At 45.1% G+C, this 17,818-nt stretch overlaps 1 protein-coding gene across 26 annotated transcripts in view; it reads left to right on the top strand.

Annotated features, from left to right (window-relative positions):
• The window catches only part of NCAM1 (neural cell adhesion molecule 1), a gene marked incomplete at both ends in the record, with an annotated part of 320,771 nt that overhangs the window by 287,198 nt on the left and 15,755 nt on the right, over positions 1 to 17,818 (top strand). For 18 of the 26 annotated variants that reach the window (XM_079707967.1, XM_079707975.1, XM_079707954.1 and 15 more), the window contains one exon: positions 15,278 to 15,402. In XM_079707967.1, the coding sequence (XP_079564093.1) occupies positions 15,278 to 15,402 (125 nt within the window). Of the gene's footprint in view, positions 1 to 1,466; positions 1,515 to 3,109; positions 3,152 to 15,277; positions 15,403 to 17,818 lie in introns of all 26 variants that reach the window. The other 8 variants (XM_079707974.1, XM_079707973.1, XM_079707968.1 and 5 more) reach the window with 2 other exon arrangements.

Genomic DNA, 17,818 nt, shown 5'->3' with positions numbered 1-17,818 from the left:
TTCCCTCTCAGAGCTGCTAAAGCCCTAAAGAAATGATGTGACAATTTATTATGACTCTCTCCTCCACGAATGAAGCACACATCTTCAGAATCTCATTGTCTGAATGTTACCTCTTCATTTGCTTCTGTACTGTGAAGCGACATAGACAATTTCTTTCCGGGTATAAAGGTTATAAGTGTGTCTCTACTTTTTAAAAGAGGCATCTTGAGACTTTTTTGCTTTCACAGTTTTGCCCCCTAGATGGCACATGGCAAGTATACGTTAAAGCACTGTAATCTATTGTGGTTAAAGCACACAAAACCCTATCCCTTTGCCAGAATGATATGGGCAATCATGCAAACAATTCAAGCCAATAAATAAATAAATAAAAAGGAAAAAAGGAGAGAGAGGTACACTTTTACCAGAACTAACCAGGCTATCAAGTCATGATGAGTTAGTAGCCTGTCTTGCTCTGATTCCAGTGACATGGTACTCGATGGTTTAATGAGGCACCCTCATCTGGAAGGTACGAGAAAGACAAAGCCATGCGTTTCAACGCAATGTTGGAGATACAGTGATGTTTTTCCAAATTTTTATTCAGCTCTCAAAGGGGACTATGTTTTGTGATTGCTGATGGGACAACTTCTGAATATTGGCCAATGAAAAACTAAAGATCCATTCAGTGTCCAAAATGTCTCGGACGCACCATTTTAAAGGTTCTCCATGCAGAAAGTTGGCTAGCATTAACTTGGTGAGTCCTGGCCCCTCGAACATTCCCTTTCTCTCGAGGGCAAGAATACCACTCGATGTTAATTTGCTTTGCCCTCTGTGCACACAGCAGCAGCCAGAGCATCACATTTCGTAGGGTTTGGAGGGCAGCAGTGGCTGTCATACCCTCCAGATGCCAAGCCATCCCTACCTCGCCCAGTCACAAACAGTAAGGAGGATAGTTGTTTCTGTTTCATTGGGACCTTGAAATCAGAGAGGGAGGCACACAGGTTCTGCTATAAATACGTGCCATCCACGTAGGTATATGCCTATATATATATACACATGAAGAGGTAGGTAATGGCGAAACCAAAGTGCTTTTCCCCTTTTCTGCTGGTTCACCTTAAGCTGGGGTCCAAGTTCCCTTCCCTCCTGACACCTGATCCTATGGAGACAGCTGGTCCTGCGGCACTGGCTCTCTGTTTTCAGGCAGGGTTGGAGGCCTCTGCAGCTGTTCCTGGCCCAGTCCCTCACCTGAACGGCAGGGCCTGGCAGGCGCACTGGCTCAGGGTTTGAAGTCAGGGAGGCCCTGCTCTCTGCTGGGCCGCCGGCCACCTGTTCTCACGCATGGGGTTCTCCTTCCCACTTATAACTTGCTTCAGCTTCTCTTACTGACACCCCCGGGTTGCCTCTTCCATTTTTCCCTTCAGTATCTGTGTGCCTCGATGATCTTTTTTTTTTTTTATCTTTTTTTTTCACCTTCATTTTTCTTTCCTCAGCGGCTCCTGCTAGCTCTTCCACCCCTGTTCCATTGTCTCATCCGGATAGTGAGTATCATTTTCTTCATCCATCTCTCTGCAGGTTGCTTGCTCTCTGCCAGCCACTGTGGGTCTGCATCACATTACCTCCCTTACCAGGTGATAATTCCACTCTGTTGGTGGAAAGCAGCACCGGGTTTTAGAGAAGCAGATGAGAAGTAGGCACAGGTCCCCTCAGATTCATGGGGGACAGCTCTCCCCACAAGAGGAGGCGAGTGGGAAGCGTGGCTCTGGACAGAAAACCCCGCAGACAGGCTCCCTGAGGCTGTGGCAGCCCCAGCCCTGTCCTCGGGATTCATAGTGGGCTGATTATTTGGAGAAGCCAAAGGAATTTCCCAAGAAAAATGTCTATTCTGCAGGGTCATTAGAAATGTTTGGGTCATTGTGTTTTCACCCTTCATTTTAACTGGCATAGTTGGATTCAGACATTGAAATTAGATAGTGAGGTCTGTAGCTTTTGCTTTCTCCATAAATGCATATATTTCTCGTAAATACTTGCGGGAAAAGAAGCAGTGTCTGCTTGCAGATGTGCCTGGCCGTAGGCCCTTAGGCACATTATGGAGCCCTTTACCAGGGAGCCTTGTTTTTTCTTCTCTATAAAACACGAGAAGTCATCGTGCCCCCGCCCCCGGCAAATAACAACAAACCTGGCGTTAATCAAGCTGTTTGCCCACCTAGGAGCAGTGCCAGTAAGCCAGCCGTGGTGTCGCCAGTCTCAGGCTTTGTCACCCTGCCTGAGCCTCACTCGTTTACCACCTTATTTTATTCGGCTGCCCTGCCCTTTTGTTCCCCTGAGTCCCCGGGTGTAGGGAGAGCTCCGGGCCTCCCACTGTCCGGAGTTATGAAGCCAGCACTCCAAAGGGAAAGAGCAGAGTGAGACAAGCTGCTGAGCGAGACCCGGGTGTCACGCCAGCATGTGCGCAGAGCAGCAGACAGTGCAGCCGGTGGGGCTGCCTGGCTGACCCTAGCCCCTTGGTGCCTCAGAAGCCCTGCACCTTGGGTGGAGCCTTGGGAGTGATTCAAGCCCCAAGCTCAAAGCCCTGTGTGGCATCTACTTGACTTGGAAACAAGCCCTCCCACCCCACGCACTGCTTTCCAGGCAGTGGACTGTAGCAGCAGGAATTCAGGTTTGGGGACCAGGTTCAAATACCAGCTCCACTACTTCTGTATGTAACTCCATGACCTTGAATGAGTCACCCCACCTCTCCAAACCTCACACTTCTTATCTCCCAAAGGAAGGATAGATTCTACCTACTCTGTAGGTATTGATGATAATTAAAGATTAAGTATGAAAAACACAGAACACAGTGCCCAGCACGTAGTAGCTGGAATTCATAGTAAGAACAACTGAGAGTTATGTTACTTCTTGCTGCGTGAGAATAATTTGTCAGCAAAATCACTGATAATCTCTTTAAAATACCTACATTCATATTGATAAATCAGGGAAGAAGGAAATGAGAGAATACCTGCTTCACCATCTCTTTTTTCTTTATAATAATGCCTTAATATATACACACACACATAGATATGTGTTTATGAATTTAATTTATCTCCGTTCCCTCTTTCACCTTTCTGTGCCCTTTCCATCCTTCATGTTTCCATAGCAACCTGGCCTCTTCCTGCCCTTACCACCACCAAACCATCTAGTGAGTACAGAGCTTAGCTGCTCAGGGCCAGACTGCTGCTTGTGGCAGAGCCGACTTCTGGGTCACAGTGCTGTCCCTGGTTCCCCCCCGAGTGCTCAAAGCAACAGTTGTGCATGCACGGAGGCTCCTTGCCTGGTGTGGGTCCCTAAGCATGCTGTCTGCCTGGCCAAGAGAGCAGACCCAGTGTCACCAAAAGAACCGGGGTGATTCTTGAAGAAAAACTCTGTGCACAAGGAGACTTTTCCAAATTTACCCACAAGTTAAAAAACCAGAAAATGATTAGAGAAATGCTGAGGAGACAAAAGGAGAGCATCTCGTCCCAGCTTTCATTGTCTCTCCCCCTCCAACACACACACACACACAGGCTAAAGTAGCATAGCTAAAAGACTGAGAACAAGGAGGGAAGGAATAGAAGCTGGCTGCCCCGGGGAAAGGGAGAGGGTGAGGAAGGAGGGAGCCCCTGCTCCCTGACAGCGTGCCCTCCTTTGCCTCCTGCAGAGTGGCAGTGTGTGCCCCGAGCACGCGGGGAAGGAGAGGGGCTTCTAGCCTCCCTCGTGCTAGAAAAATTATGGCCTCAAAAAGCATAACCAGGCTCTGTCAAGTTTGTGTGCTGAAAGTCTAGATGAAAGTTCTGGAATTCATCTCCTGATGGCCAAACTGTACCATCTTTCCCATCACGGAAAACGTTACACTTCATCACAATCTGTAACATGTTCCAAGCTAGTCTTTATAACGCTCTAATGACGTGGGCTTGTGTGTTAGGCCTTAAACTCCCTGACAAGTCAACCGGAACGTGTGTGTGTGTGTGTGTGTCCACAGCTGTGTGCGAGGTTTAGATTGTATAATACTTCTGAGTGCACAGGAAAAATGACGTGCGTCCCATTAAGGGTAGTCAGAGCAGAAGGCAGAAAGCAAGAATGCCAAGTACAGCTCCCGCTCCACTCCCTGGGCCAGGGTTTCTGATACATAATTGAACAGAGAAGAAAAGAGTTTCTGCGTGTTGCACGGAGTGGTTCCCTTTTCTACTGCAGAGCATAGCTGAGGCTCTGCTTTCTTGGTGTTCTCTGCGTGTGCGTGCTGCAGTGAATTTTAATTCCTGACGCTTTTGAGGTTACATTTTGTGAGCAGAGCAGGCGACAATGAGCTGTGCTCACATGGGTTTAATTCAGGTGATGGGTTTCTCTGCATTTGGAAAAGGAATGAAATTAACAGCACCCTTTCATCTGCTAACAACGATGCTCTGGTCCTTTGCAGCTTGAGTGCAGTGTGTGTGCCGTGCAGAGCATAGCGGGAAAAGGCTACGCAATGCATTTGCGCAACTTGGGTCATATTTAAGGTGTCTCACTGTAGGTTGGTCTTCTCTGGAAGGAAAACCATCTTGGATCCAGATTTTTCCTTAAGGGAGGAATTAGGTGTCTCTCCCCTGACATAGGTTTAATTTTTAAACATCAGGCATTTCTTCCCACAGGTAAAATGATAAGCAGTGACATCCAAAGAGAAGAAAGTTTGAGTCTTCTTTATTTTGAACCACTTGACTACTGACCCAAATTGTAGGTCCCAGTGGATCCTGGGATAAAGGAAAGACAGTCACGATTGGGCAGCAGCGTGTATTTAGCATGAACATATTTCTCAACTGTAAGGCAGAATGGAGCACCTGTGAATTGCAGTGAAACTAACAGCAGAGTAGCTGGAAGCATCCAAAAATCCATCAATCTTCTGTCAGTCAGGAGGGTTGAATATAAATAATGTCTTTTATTTTTGCTTCTGTGTGTGTGTATTGATTCATTTATAATTGTGAATGAATGAAGGTGGCCTAAGTCAAATCAAAGGAGAAACTGCTCAGTTGTCTATAATCCCTGCAGGCACCCTTGGTTGGAACGTGCCAGACCCTGTGCAGTGTCGGACAGTGAGAAGCAAACACTCTTATCAGCTCACAGTGGCAAGGGACTGTGTCACTTGGTTGAAGCATTTCTCTCGAATCAGTTTTAAACACTGGTGTGCTTTGGGCAGAAAGGTATCTTCACCTTCCTTCTTTGCCCTCCTTCTCTCTTAGTGGCAACGGGTAATAGCCAAAATGCCCCTTAGCCTGTGCAAGTTAAGGTGGGCAACCCAAAAGGCCTTTTGTTGAAGCAGAATCACCCAGTAACAAATCAGATGTAAATGTAATATAGGACAAAAAGGAGTATAGGCAAATGCAAACAAGAAAGCTGTTTTTTTCATTGTAAAAATCAAACTCGTGTCTTATCCATTCACCACAAGTCTAAAGAGATAACTGTATCCACAAATGCCTGAACATGTGTTTAATGTCAAATTCTTAGCTCATTGAGCCAGGGGTTCAGTGTCTGCTGTTCAGTGTTGACAGAGCCATGGTCTCAACCTCCGGAAGGAAACCTATTCCCTTCTGCACTGGCGGCCTCTTTTTTTTTACTATTTTGTTAGAATATTAATTATACTACTTCATCATTCTTTACTTAACTGTTTTTTTCATTGAAGTATAGTTGCTGTACAATATTATATAAGTTACAGGTATACAATATAGTGATTCACAATTTTTAAAGGTTATACTTCATTTATAGCTATTATAAAATACTGGCTATATTCCCTGTGTTGTATAATCTATCCTTGTAGCTTATTTTAAACCAAATAGTTTGTACCTCTTCCCCACTTGTACCCATTGTGCTCAGTGAAATAAGTCAGACAGAGAAAGACAAATACTGTATGATGTCACTTATATGTGGAGTCTAAAAACTACAACAAACTAGTGAATCTAACAGAAAAGAAGCAGACTCACAGATGGAGAGAACAAAATGCTGGCCTCTTCTTTTATATGTGTCTTGATTGGGGTTATCTCATGGTGGCCCCTAGGATAACATGGGTAGACGAATACGGCAGTGAGATGAGATCCCTGGCCACCTCCTCTGCCTGCATCCTCCAACCCTCGCTCATCCCACACCTGCCTCCTTGTTGCACCAAAGGAAACGTGAAATGACTCCTTAATGTAATGTAACATTTTGTTCTTCCAGGGCACACGGTCTGCGCCTTAAAAATCATGGGACTCTTCCTTCATGACCATGCTCTGTTTCATTGCCCTTGTTTTCCAAGGATGCCGAGACATTTCTGGAATCTGTGAAGAATAACTTGCCTTGTTCTTCTCCTTCAACAGTCTCCTGGATTGACTTTGGCATCTGGTTCCTGACAGAGACACCTCCCCATTTCAAAACAAGTTTCCATGCTCCTCCTTGACGTGGTATTAATACGCAGTGTTGCAGCTGTAGCTAATGCTTATTGGTGTTGTTAACCAAATGCTATTTATGATTTGTTAGTCTTCTATTTCCGGGCAGTTTTACTGCCCTTCCAGTGTTTCCTATATATGCTGCTAATTTAATTTAATTTCTCCTTTTATTTAGTCTGTGATTTTGTTGTTGATTTTTCTCCCTGCCCATTGTTTACATCAGTTTTTAATTTTTTTGTATTTTCCATGTGATCTCCTCCACTTTCCTTTCAACCAATCATGTGCGTGCGTATCATGTGACTTTGTCATGTGGCTTGCATGGTGCTGATGATGTCGTCCACGCTGGTGAACAGAAGGTAAAACTCTTTGTTCTGATTAGTGAAATAAATCTGGGACCACAGCCTGGCACGTAGGGCCCACTCATTTCTTCCTGTCTCGGATTTCCTAAGCAAAGCCATTTGAGAGATTTCCTCTTGTTCTCAGTCAGTGCAAATCCAGAATTCATCATCTTCGTAGCCTTTACATGACAATTTGATACCATGACAGCCTTCGGTTTAATGGTTTGCTTCAAGAAATTTGGCTACAGTAAAATCACTTTAGCCATGGCAGAATTTGCACCTTTGAATTTTTACCAGATAGCTCATAAACATTATTTCCCAGAAAGCAATGTTGCAAGTGAGCTTTATAGCATTGTTGTTTAACTTTTGTAGTTCTACAAACCACAGCTGCTCTAAAATGTCACATTTCCATAAAAACATAACATTGCTACAGAGAGAAACGTATCAATCCCAAAGGTTGTATTTGCTCAAAACCAATGAGAGAGTTTCATAAACTTCATGCAGATTGAGGACTTTCTGAAATGAGAGATTTAAGAATTTGGAATTAGAGCAGTTTGGCTGTGATGGCCGAGGTGTCACTTTTCAAGTGACCCACCTCCCACTCCGGACAGGAGGGAAGAAAAATCAAAGCAAAAGTCACTTGACAATTACCAGGACTGGAGATCCATGTAATCCAGAAGCACACAATTGACCCTTGCAGCAAAGGCAAAAAAAATTATAGCCTAATTAAGCGCACAGGAGTGACAAAATAATAAGTTAATATTGTGACTGTCACCACCTTTTAAAAACATTTCTTATTTACCATGAAGAGTAAAGGAAGCCTCTGCTCACCACTTCCCCCAGTAAATTCAAACACCCATTCAAACCTACCCTGGGAGTCACATGCGTGACTAACTGAAAATTTGTAGTTCACGTCACAACCTGAGACACACACGGGCTAAACTGATCCCAAAAGCGAAACTAACACCAGTAACCCCCCCAGGGCACCCGTGCATGCGAGGGGTCCCCGGCGACCTCGCTTCTCTGAGAGCTGATTGGGCGACATCCACACGAACAAAACCATCGGCCGTTCGTCTCGCATGTGCTCTGTCCCTGGTCTGTCCTGTGTCCCGTGCACCCCACGTGTGTGAGCCCTGTATGTGCCACCCCTCGCCCTCCGCATTGACCCCCTCTGAGGACTTCAGCTCTCTGGGTGTGGCCTCCGTGCCCCAGTTTAGTCCCATTTACAGCCAGACTCCTGGACAGGGTCTTGGATGGGAGGCATCCTTGTTCCCAAAAGGAGATGTTTAACATTTACACCGTATGAAATAAAGGAGGGATGTCCCCAAAGCAGGAAACCTCTATAGTGCTAAAAACTTGGACCCAGCTTAAAAAATTATCTTAATCTGTGAGTCTTAGGGCAGAAGAAAGAACATTGGGAACCTATGATTGTATAAACTCCAAGTCCCACACACACAAAAATGTGGTTTCATTATTTCCCTGAGGGAGACAAGCTCTTTTCAGACTTGGGGTGACTGCCCAGAGGCTGAACCTTTCCCCTGACAGCTGAAGTGTAAGCAGATATTGGGTTGAAACCCCTTAGTTTCTTCTGTAAAACCAAGTTGGGTCATTTCTGTGCAATGCTGTGATTCAGAATGAAGCGCAAGGTAGAAGCTCATTCACACCTCTGAGAAGAGATCTCTTGCAGACACTTTAAGCAAGGCTAGAAGTGTTTGAAGGTGTTTCCCACAGTTGCCCTAGAATCATGCCTTAGCAGTGGTCTTGGCTGTCAGTAGAAAATTTGGCCAGTACTAAAAAATCACCTCGGGTGCCTGTGGAATTCCGAAGCGTGATCAAACCACCCCTCTCCTGCCATTTGCAAGTGGGCAGGCAGAGGACGGTTCCTCAGATGAGCAACAAGCAGCAGGAAATGGCCTTTAATAATAAAATTGAAGAGAGTGGAGAGGCTGGAGCAAATAAAATTGACAGAGGAGAAAAATAAATCTTAGTTAGGGATGGCTCCTCTGGGCATTAGTAAGGGTTTCAGGTGAGCTAAGCCTCATGAAGAGGGTTTAAGTGAACAGTGTGTTGGTTGTATGCCCCCAATAGATTAAATCCAGTGTCCACTACCCTCCACCCTCCCTGCCCCCCCGCAAAATTGCCTACGATGTGATTAACGTATGCCAGGTGTCCGTGCACCTCCGGTTTCCATCCAGAAGAAGGGAGGTGAACACAGGCATTGAGCACTGCCCAGGGCCACTTGGTCCCTGAGCCCACAGAGCTCTGCAGGGAGGGGTCCATGGCAGGGAAGCTCAGACACCTGACCCAAGGGCACAGGCATGGGTTTGTTGGAAGTGTAAATTTGAGCCCCTGGTGCCAAAGTTTATTTCTGGTATCATGACATCACATAACTGCGGGTCCCGCTTCCTCCATGCCTCCATCAGCTACCGAGGACTCTGCATAAATGGGACGCCCTTCCCAGCAGCATGCATGTGATGAGATGCCCCCTGCAACCCCCTGTTCGTGTGCTGCATGTTTGAGCATGGATCCCTCCCCACCCATTTATAATGATCTTTTTTTCTTTAGCTACTGACACTGACTTGTACTAGGAAATGCTGATTCTGATGAACTAAACTCTTTAACACCCACTCTTCCTTCTTAGATCGAAAACATCACTAACCATCCCTTCCACCACTCCCTCCTTTATTTTTTACAGCTGTGTGTCTGGATTGCCACGGTCTTTGGCAGGTCGACATAGACTTTTCACCAGGGGTTCTGCTCTAATTGCCTTTATTCCTAAGGATTCCCAGCACTGGTGGTTACCAGGATAGAAAGCTAGCGTGAAGGGACCAAGGCAGTGATGTATATCAGCCCGAATCCTGTGGGCAGGGACCGCGGGGTTCAGAAAGTGCCCGTTTCCCTAGGGTTTACCAGTATGAGGGCTAAAACCTCCCAGGAGCCTCATACTTTTAAAAACGAACCTCACGTTCATGAAATAGTGTTGGAGATGTTCACGCACCCACCTTGTGACCTCGGAGGCAGGAGCCAAATTAATTGTTGGTGACACCAGTTATTTCTGTCTTAACTTCCTCAGCCTGGATCAGCCCCCATAACCACAAGCCATACCTTCGTGGTCGTATTTTCTTTTTAGGATGATAAAACAAAGATAATTGATCAATGAACCTGTTGGTGTTTTCATGACACCCACGAGAAGGGAATTGGTACTTTTGTGGTTCGGTCTGTCAGAGTTCATTTGTTGCTGTTTAACTCGTCCCCGGTGCTGCCAGGCCTCCCCCACCAGCATGCACTCCCATTCACAATTCCCAAGAAAACTCACGCTGGGAAGATTTGTGTACTGGATGCCTCCATGAGCCTGGCCACAGAGAGCCAAGCATCCTTTCTCTGTAGAAGTGGGGGACCTGGCCACGCCCATACCCGCTTGTTCTGTACCCCAGCACTCCCCAGAGCCAGGGACTAGGATGGCAAAAAGTCAGGTCATGCTAGCCCAGCAAATCCTTAACAGTTAAGAGACAAGTGCTCAGGAGAAAAAGAACGCTTTACTCCAAAGGCCTGATTTGGGGGAGCGATGCTCGAGACAAATGGATGCCAGTCCAAGCACTGCGGGCTGCTGTTTGGGAGTACTGGAAAACCACCTTAGACTAGAATAGCCAGGTAGGCTGCCAAAGCGGCATCAGGGAGATGTTGAGGGTCCAGGAGTGTGTGTGGCATAGGTCACATTCGTCTGTTTGACATTAGGGCTAAGAGGTTGGTCTGAGGAAGGAGAGTTGGTGGTCTAATAACTGTCCTGATTCCCTTTGGTAATTTGCTGATCCCATAAGGACCGATCAAGCTTCGAACTTCTTGATGTAATTTTAAATGTTCTTGAATTGGGAACATCAAACAAGCGTCATATCAGAACAGCTTAATCATACATTTTGGACTTTTTAGAACAGTTTCAAATTGCTTATAAGAAATAATCAGTAAAGGGGAACAGGCATTAGGAGAAACAGAACAAACAGTATTTTTAATGCCAGGCAATCCTTTTTGGTAGTAAAAGATTCTAATGCAGGCTCTACAACCATCATTGGGTTCTTCTCAGATGCACCAAACCCTGTGTGGGTCCTGATGGGAGAGAAAACAAAGTGGGTGAAGACAGAACCCTGGTCCAGCCTGTCTCAGCCTATTGGCCCCTCAGCATTTCATTCAGAACACACAACTCTTGGTCCTCGGGCTTTTTGTTTTTTTTTTTTTTTTTTTTTTGTGGTACGTGGGTCTCTCACTGTTGTGGCCTCTCCCGTTGCGGAGCACAGGCTCTGGACGCGCAGGCTCAGCGGCCATGGCTCACGGGCCCAGCCGCTCCGCGGCATGTGGGATCTTCCCGGACCGGGACATGAACCCGCGTTCTCTGCATCGGCAGGCGAACTCTCAACCACTGCGCCACCAGGGAAGCCCTTTGGTCCTCGGGCTTTTTGAGTGAGAAGTAGAATATTGTTTTCCTTCCAGAATTCATAGTTGCTGTTCAAAGGCCCTGGGTTTGCTAGAATTTTTGTTGTGGAATTCAGATATCCAGCAGTAGTTTTCTGATCCCAGGGCTTCTGCTGACGAGGAGAAAGACATGAAGCTGACTCTGATTTTAGGGCCAGTAGCACCATAATTACAAAGAAGAACCTGCAATCTACATGGCCAGAAATACACATTTCAATTACGGTTTCTAAGGGGAATTTATAGGACCTGCCAGTAATATGTTTGACTGTATGCGGTCTCTCTGGTACATTCTTTTTTTTTTTTTCTTGCGTACACGATTTACATACTTCTAGAAAATACCAGAACTGCCTGATATTTCATATTTGTTATTGACAAGGTTTATTTTTACGAATACCACTGTTTTAGTCTTTACATAAAATATTTAGGGAAAAAAATTTGACTCATGGCTGAAGCTAAACTCAGAGGGTATAATTAACCCTAGGGGTTTTCTTGAAGCCACCTGCCGATTGCTGCTGAATTGCAAACCATTTACAAATAATTACAATATTGGTTTTGCTGAAATTACCCATAATGATTTCAATCAGAGCAGCCATCTCAGAACAGAGTGTACGCTGGGACGCTCTAAATAATTTCCTCTCTTAATGTGTTCAATAAAGCAGCAAGCCTCCTGAATGCCAGGCCCGTTTCTTTGGTGTCAGCCCCCTCCCTCCTCAGGCGTGACTGGAACATTCTTTCTGCAGAGAGCTTAGGAAATCGTTTCTTTAACCCCATTTCTAATCTTTAAAAAAATTGGCTGTCAATAAACATTTGAGTAAGACAATTGATTAAACAAATATTGCTCTTTCCACATCTGTATGTACTTACAACAAGTTGCATGGCCATAACGTTGGTCTAGATCTCTATGATATTAGTTGAATAGGATCATCCTTTGGAAATACTGTCATAGGAAGTGTTAGATTTCTGTACAAGGGCCCCACCATGCAAAGAATTGAATAATACTTGAATAACTAAGTTATTTCATTTGGCAAACAAAATCTTGTCTTAATCACCTTTGAAACTCGAAAGCCTAATGGACTACCCAGTACTTAGTATGTACTGAATGTGCATTTGATGAATACATTATCTTTAAAGTCCTCTAAATGATATGATATAAAATACTCTAAATTCTATGAGAAAGCAATACACATCAGAGTTACGTGGTAGTCACTCAGCTAAAATGGTGGCAAATTATAGTGTTCTAACGTCTATAAATGTTAGAACTATGTTCGAACTGTGGTATAATTTTTAGTGGTTGCTCTGTGATTCCCGCTATATATTTTTTTGAAACAAATCCAAAAATAGGACAGCACCTTCATCGGGGCTCTTGGTTTTTGCAGGGATTCCTTGGCTAGATTTTTGTTCATATGTCTTTGAAGACTCTTGGGGTCTGTTTTTCAAAGAGAGGAATTTTTTGAGATAACTTTTTTTAAATTGTAGAAAAAATGGGCTTCTCTGTGCCTAAGTGCTATGGAATTGTTGACCTTGCGGTGCATCTCCCTAAAATTGACTGAACATCCTAGATTTGGGGTTCTGTGTTTTACAGCATCATGAAAATAGCCAAGGTGTTCTTGACAGCTCATCCTAGCCCAGTGACTGTCACAGTGTCATGGTGATATCAGAGTGAGGAGAAGCCCTCGGGAGCATCTAGTATTTTGCAAATGTGGAGACTGTGGCAGTGACCTAGCCAAGGCACTAGACCCCCTGAGCTCCACTGTGGCATCCTTAGCATTCAGTTCTAAAGGGAGCTTCACAACATTGGAGAAAGCCCCTCTTCTAAGTAGACACTCCCCCCAAAGCAGGGTTCAGTGTTTTGCGGTATTGATTCAGCCTTGGAGAGCCATATGGCTCAAATCTGAGAAAATAGTAAGGAAGGTACAGACAGAGCAGCCCCGGTGGAATAATCTCTATGTCCCTTCCTAGGAGGCCTCTGGGGAAGGACAAGGTCCTTGCCTGGTGGGTGTATTGGAAGGACCGCTGATGCCACCTCCTTCCCTGCTTCTTAAGGCAAAGAGACCATTAATCCCAGAGTCAGTGTTGCAATTCTGAATACAGAAAGTTGTAATGATGAATGTAAGTCTTCATTCAGACCAGGGTCACCAACATCCCGTTTCACCTGGGACTAAGGGTTTGTCCATGGTAAAGGACTTGCAGTGCTAATGCCTGGAAAGTCACAGGCTAACCAGGATGAGGTGGTCACTCTAACTGAGCAAGAGAGTAGAATTTGTAAAGTTCTACTGCATCTCCTATTCCATTGTTCAGCATTGTTGAATCTACACAGACCTCCTTCCCTACTCTAAAATATACTCCACTTTGAATTTCTTTTTGGCACTGGATATCTCTAATGGTATAAGACATAATTGAAATATTATCTAAGACTTAGAATGGTCCAAAAGAATTTGAGAAGCGTACGCACCTTGACATTATCTAAACCAAATCTCAAAGTATTTTCCACTGAATAGTTGGTGCTGGTGGCTAGATAGTGGCGTAAAAGCAGGACAGGTCTTCGCCTGAAGCCCATTTATCTTTTGTTTTTCTTTTTCCTTAATTACTGATTGAAGAAAACAAATAATAAGCACAAATTTTCCTAAATACTTTATCCCTCAGACATTAAGATTACACAGCCTCCCTGTTGTTGCTTTTATGTGTCCCCATGACTAGTACGTGTGCACCAAGATCGCCTTGCGATCCTGTTAATTGAGCTTCCAGGTGGTGTGTGTGCTGCTGACCCAGGCCGAGTAGCAGGGTTCTCGTTAGCTTTGTCTCTGGTTCCTCCTTGTCTCAAAGGGAAAAGTAGGACACTCGGCCACCGTAGGTTCTCAGAGTAGCTGAGTGAGGACGGTGGGCTGGACTGACCTTACCAGCAGCCTTCTCGTTAAATTACCAAAGGTACACAGTGGGTGATGAGGCCCAAAGCCAGGTGATGAGCCTCCCCTGGCTCTCCTATCCCATGTCTGTGATTCTATCTTCCAGAGAACAAGCAAGGACCACCCACCCAGAAGGTAACTGTTTTATAGGCTCTCCAAATTTTCTGTCTGAGGTCATGATATAGATACAGAGATGCTTTCCACAGGAAGTACAGGGTTCCCAAGTGTTTTAAATCTTCATTTTAACTTTTTATAACAGATGTTCTCTCATCTCATTGCTTTCAACATATACTAATGAAATAGTTTCTCTTAAAGTAAATCGGCATCTTCCTGAAGAACCATCCCAGCCCTGGTAGTTTGTCACATACAAGCTCATCTTTCTTGTCGACCTTGGATTCAGAGTTCTACTGCAAGGAAGAGAGAGAAACATTGACTTTTTTCTGCTGAGAAATGCTAAAGACATATTTCCCTCGCTCTTCTCACAAATAAAAAGACTTTAATGATCGTTCCATTAATACAAGGTACCAAGGATTATCACTCAGACTGTTGAGCCACAAATGCAGTATACTTACAAGAAATTTGCCTACAGCAACCCGTGCTTTACTTAATCACAACTGGAAACTTGTTATTTTTTTTAATGAATCTAAGTAATAAAATTTAATTCATGCAAAGATGGTCACAAGAATGCAGCATCATTCCACCCCAGTTAGGGATTAGACCGCTGGGATGAATCGTATATCCAGGGAAAAATAACTGGGCTGCTTTGAAAAATTATTTGATGGGTGTAAGTTTTCTCCTTAAATGCTTACATTTTCCCATATTTCAGGCAGTTCCTCAAAATGTACCAGGTTCATAAAAGTTAAATCTGCAGTTATAAGAGCAGCTAAAAGAACATACAAGCACGTGACAGAAAAAAAAAAAAAAAAAAAAACACTTCTCTCTAAAATGGTAAAAGAACTATGCTGGTAGGGAGGGCGGTTTCCCAGAACATTCCCAAAAGGCATTCTCAGTTTGGGCTAAGTCTGAGGCATCCAACTGGAATTCAGAGTTTTATATGTATTGCTTTTTAACTATTTGAATTGCTGAGAAAGCAAGAGGCCAGCCCCAGCCCATCACTACCTCCCATTCTGATGGATTGGATTTTCATTTTGTGGATGAAAATGTCATGTGAATTACGTGGCTGTTTCAGGAGAACCCAGTGCACCTAAGCTCGAAGGGCAGATGGGAGAGGATGGAAACTCTATTAAGGTGAACCTGATCAAGCAGGATGACGGCGGCTCCCCGATCCGACACTACCTGGTCAAGTACCGAGCGGTGAGTGGCCTCCTTCCCAGGCTTCATACCACCCCGCAACCCTGACACCTGCCTTCTTGGAGCAGCAGCGTGCAAAGCCCAGGGGGGCAGGGGCGGCCTCTGTGCCTGGCAGGTGGCTCCTGGGTCCAGGTTAGGGTTTTACATTCCAAGATTGACTTGCAGCCTTTAGGTCATGTCTACGCTGAAACCATTTTTTTTTCAGTCCCCTATTTTATATTTTTTAATTGAAATACAGTTGATTTACAGTGTTGTGTTAATTACTTCTGTACAGCAAAGTGACTGCAGTATACATATATGTACATTCTTTTTCTAATACTCTTTTCCATTATGGTTTATCATAGGATATTGAATATGGTCCTCTGTGCTACGTATAGCATGGGTAAACACACTGAGACCATTTTAAAACCTCTAAAATGATTTTGGTGATGACAAATCCATACCATGACTGATTTTTCTGCTTCCTACATTTTTCTACAAAGTTATCTTACCATCACCCAGTACTTTTTGCAAATAACATACTGATATCTGATAATCACACTTGGATAAAGTGTGTATCATAAGCCAGGCATGCAGGCCCATGATCACATGCATTTTCTTCTCCCCAAGAACCCTACGAAGTTGGTCTTAATGATTATCCCCACTTTACAGAGGAAGTAAGTGAGGCTTATGCAGTCAGTGACCGCATGACTCATACAGCCAGGCAGCCACGGTTTGAATCCAGGTCTGTGTGCCTGAAGAGACGGGGTCCTTAGCCCCCGGCCTGGGCTGCCTCAGGTCCTAAACCAGCTCCTTCCCTCACCCCACCCCCAGTGCTCGTGCAGCCCACCTGAGCTGTTGTCACCCTGCTGTCCGGCTACCAGTGAGCCTGGCCTTAAGCCTTTTCTTCTGGGTTTGCCCACCACCCATCTAAGATTTCTGACATTCCACCTGTCATCCCCGACCCCCAAACTGAAAATCACCCCATTGTGTTTTTTTTGGGTTTTTTTGGTTTTAGAATGACCCTTGACCATTGCCTTCCACAACCAATTGCTGAGAGGTTTAGAGGCAGCATCTGAGCATTGGAAATAGCCTCTTGCTAGGATTTCTTGCCCATAGAAAATAATGAACTTAAGAGGAGTTTTCTTTCTTCAGATAGCCCCCAAAATAGGCTTTTCCCAGGAAGTTTGACTTACTCCCTCTCTGCCTTTTGATCAGCCCTGCTTGAAGTGCCATGGGAGCCCTAACCCAGTTATGTTTACAGAGAGTCCGTACAGCACAGAGCCCTCCCGGGCACACGTCTCAGCCGCTGGGCAGCCTGTCAGTCCACTCAGCCCTCTCCTCCTTAACTGTGTAGTCAGGTGTGAGCCTGATGTTGGAGGAGGAGCCTCAGTTGACTTTCCTAAGGCCCAGCCCAGAGGCACCACCATCTGAGAGGTCCCTGTGGTTTCCTTGCTATGGAGTAGGATGCAGGGACTGGGCAGGTGGTCCCATGGAGCCCACTGGAAGTGGGCAGTGTGGGGGGAGGATGTTATTATGTGTTGTTATGCTGATGTGGCCCAACAGACATGGGACCCAATTCCAGCTTTACCATTTAGCAGCGTGGGACCTGAATAGGTCACCCAGTCTTCCATAATCTCCATCTCTCCATCAATAAAATGGGGAGAGCCTATCGAGCTGTTGTAAAGATTAGTTATAACATAAGCAAAGAACCTGAAATGTGCCTGATACTTGGAAAACTCTGTACATGGTAACTGTGATAATCACTGGTATGATGCAGGCTGGGGCTGGAAGTATCTCCCTTATGAGGCCACATCAGGTGTCAGTGTTCCAGCAGAGCCGTCCCAGCTGTGCCAGGCAGGCCTGCATTACAAAGACAACTGGGGCAAAACACTGGGATATGTTAGACTTCGACAACCTTAACTGTCCTCTCTCTTCCACCTCAAAATCCTAATATTTGCTGAGCATTACTATTATTATATATTATTAATATGTATTATGTAACGTAATGTTTGCTTTATATTCTGGCTCTCTCTTTTGTAATGATGTTTGCCAAGGAAAGAAGCCTTTCAGAGAAAGAGGACAAAAAGAGCTGAATTTCTTCATTTTAAATGAAAATGGGGCACATGCTGACACGCTCAGGAGCCAACTTAGAGCCATAGCCTGGCTTCCAGTTAGACTCTGAGGACATGAGCACCCCCCTTCCACCATTTCCCCACACTGGTCATGGCCATGACACGAGTGCTATCCCATTCCTAAAGGTATCTCTTTGGCTGGTACAAAGCATTTTTCTGGGAAGACGGCTGGCTTTCCTGTAACGTAACTCTTCCTCCAGCCTCAGCCACGGGCTAGACCACCTTCCAGGTGACACTGCTAGCATGTTCTGCTCTTCCGGGGAGCAGCCCATTATCCAGTAGACATGCATCAACGGCTCCCACCC

Source organism: Hyperoodon ampullatus (assembly GCF_949752795.1).
Source record: "Hyperoodon ampullatus genome assembly, chromosome: 7".
NCBI classification, from domain to species: Eukaryota; Metazoa; Chordata; class Mammalia; order Artiodactyla; family Ziphiidae; genus Hyperoodon; species Hyperoodon ampullatus.
This window is presented reverse-complemented; position numbering and strand designations above follow the sequence as displayed.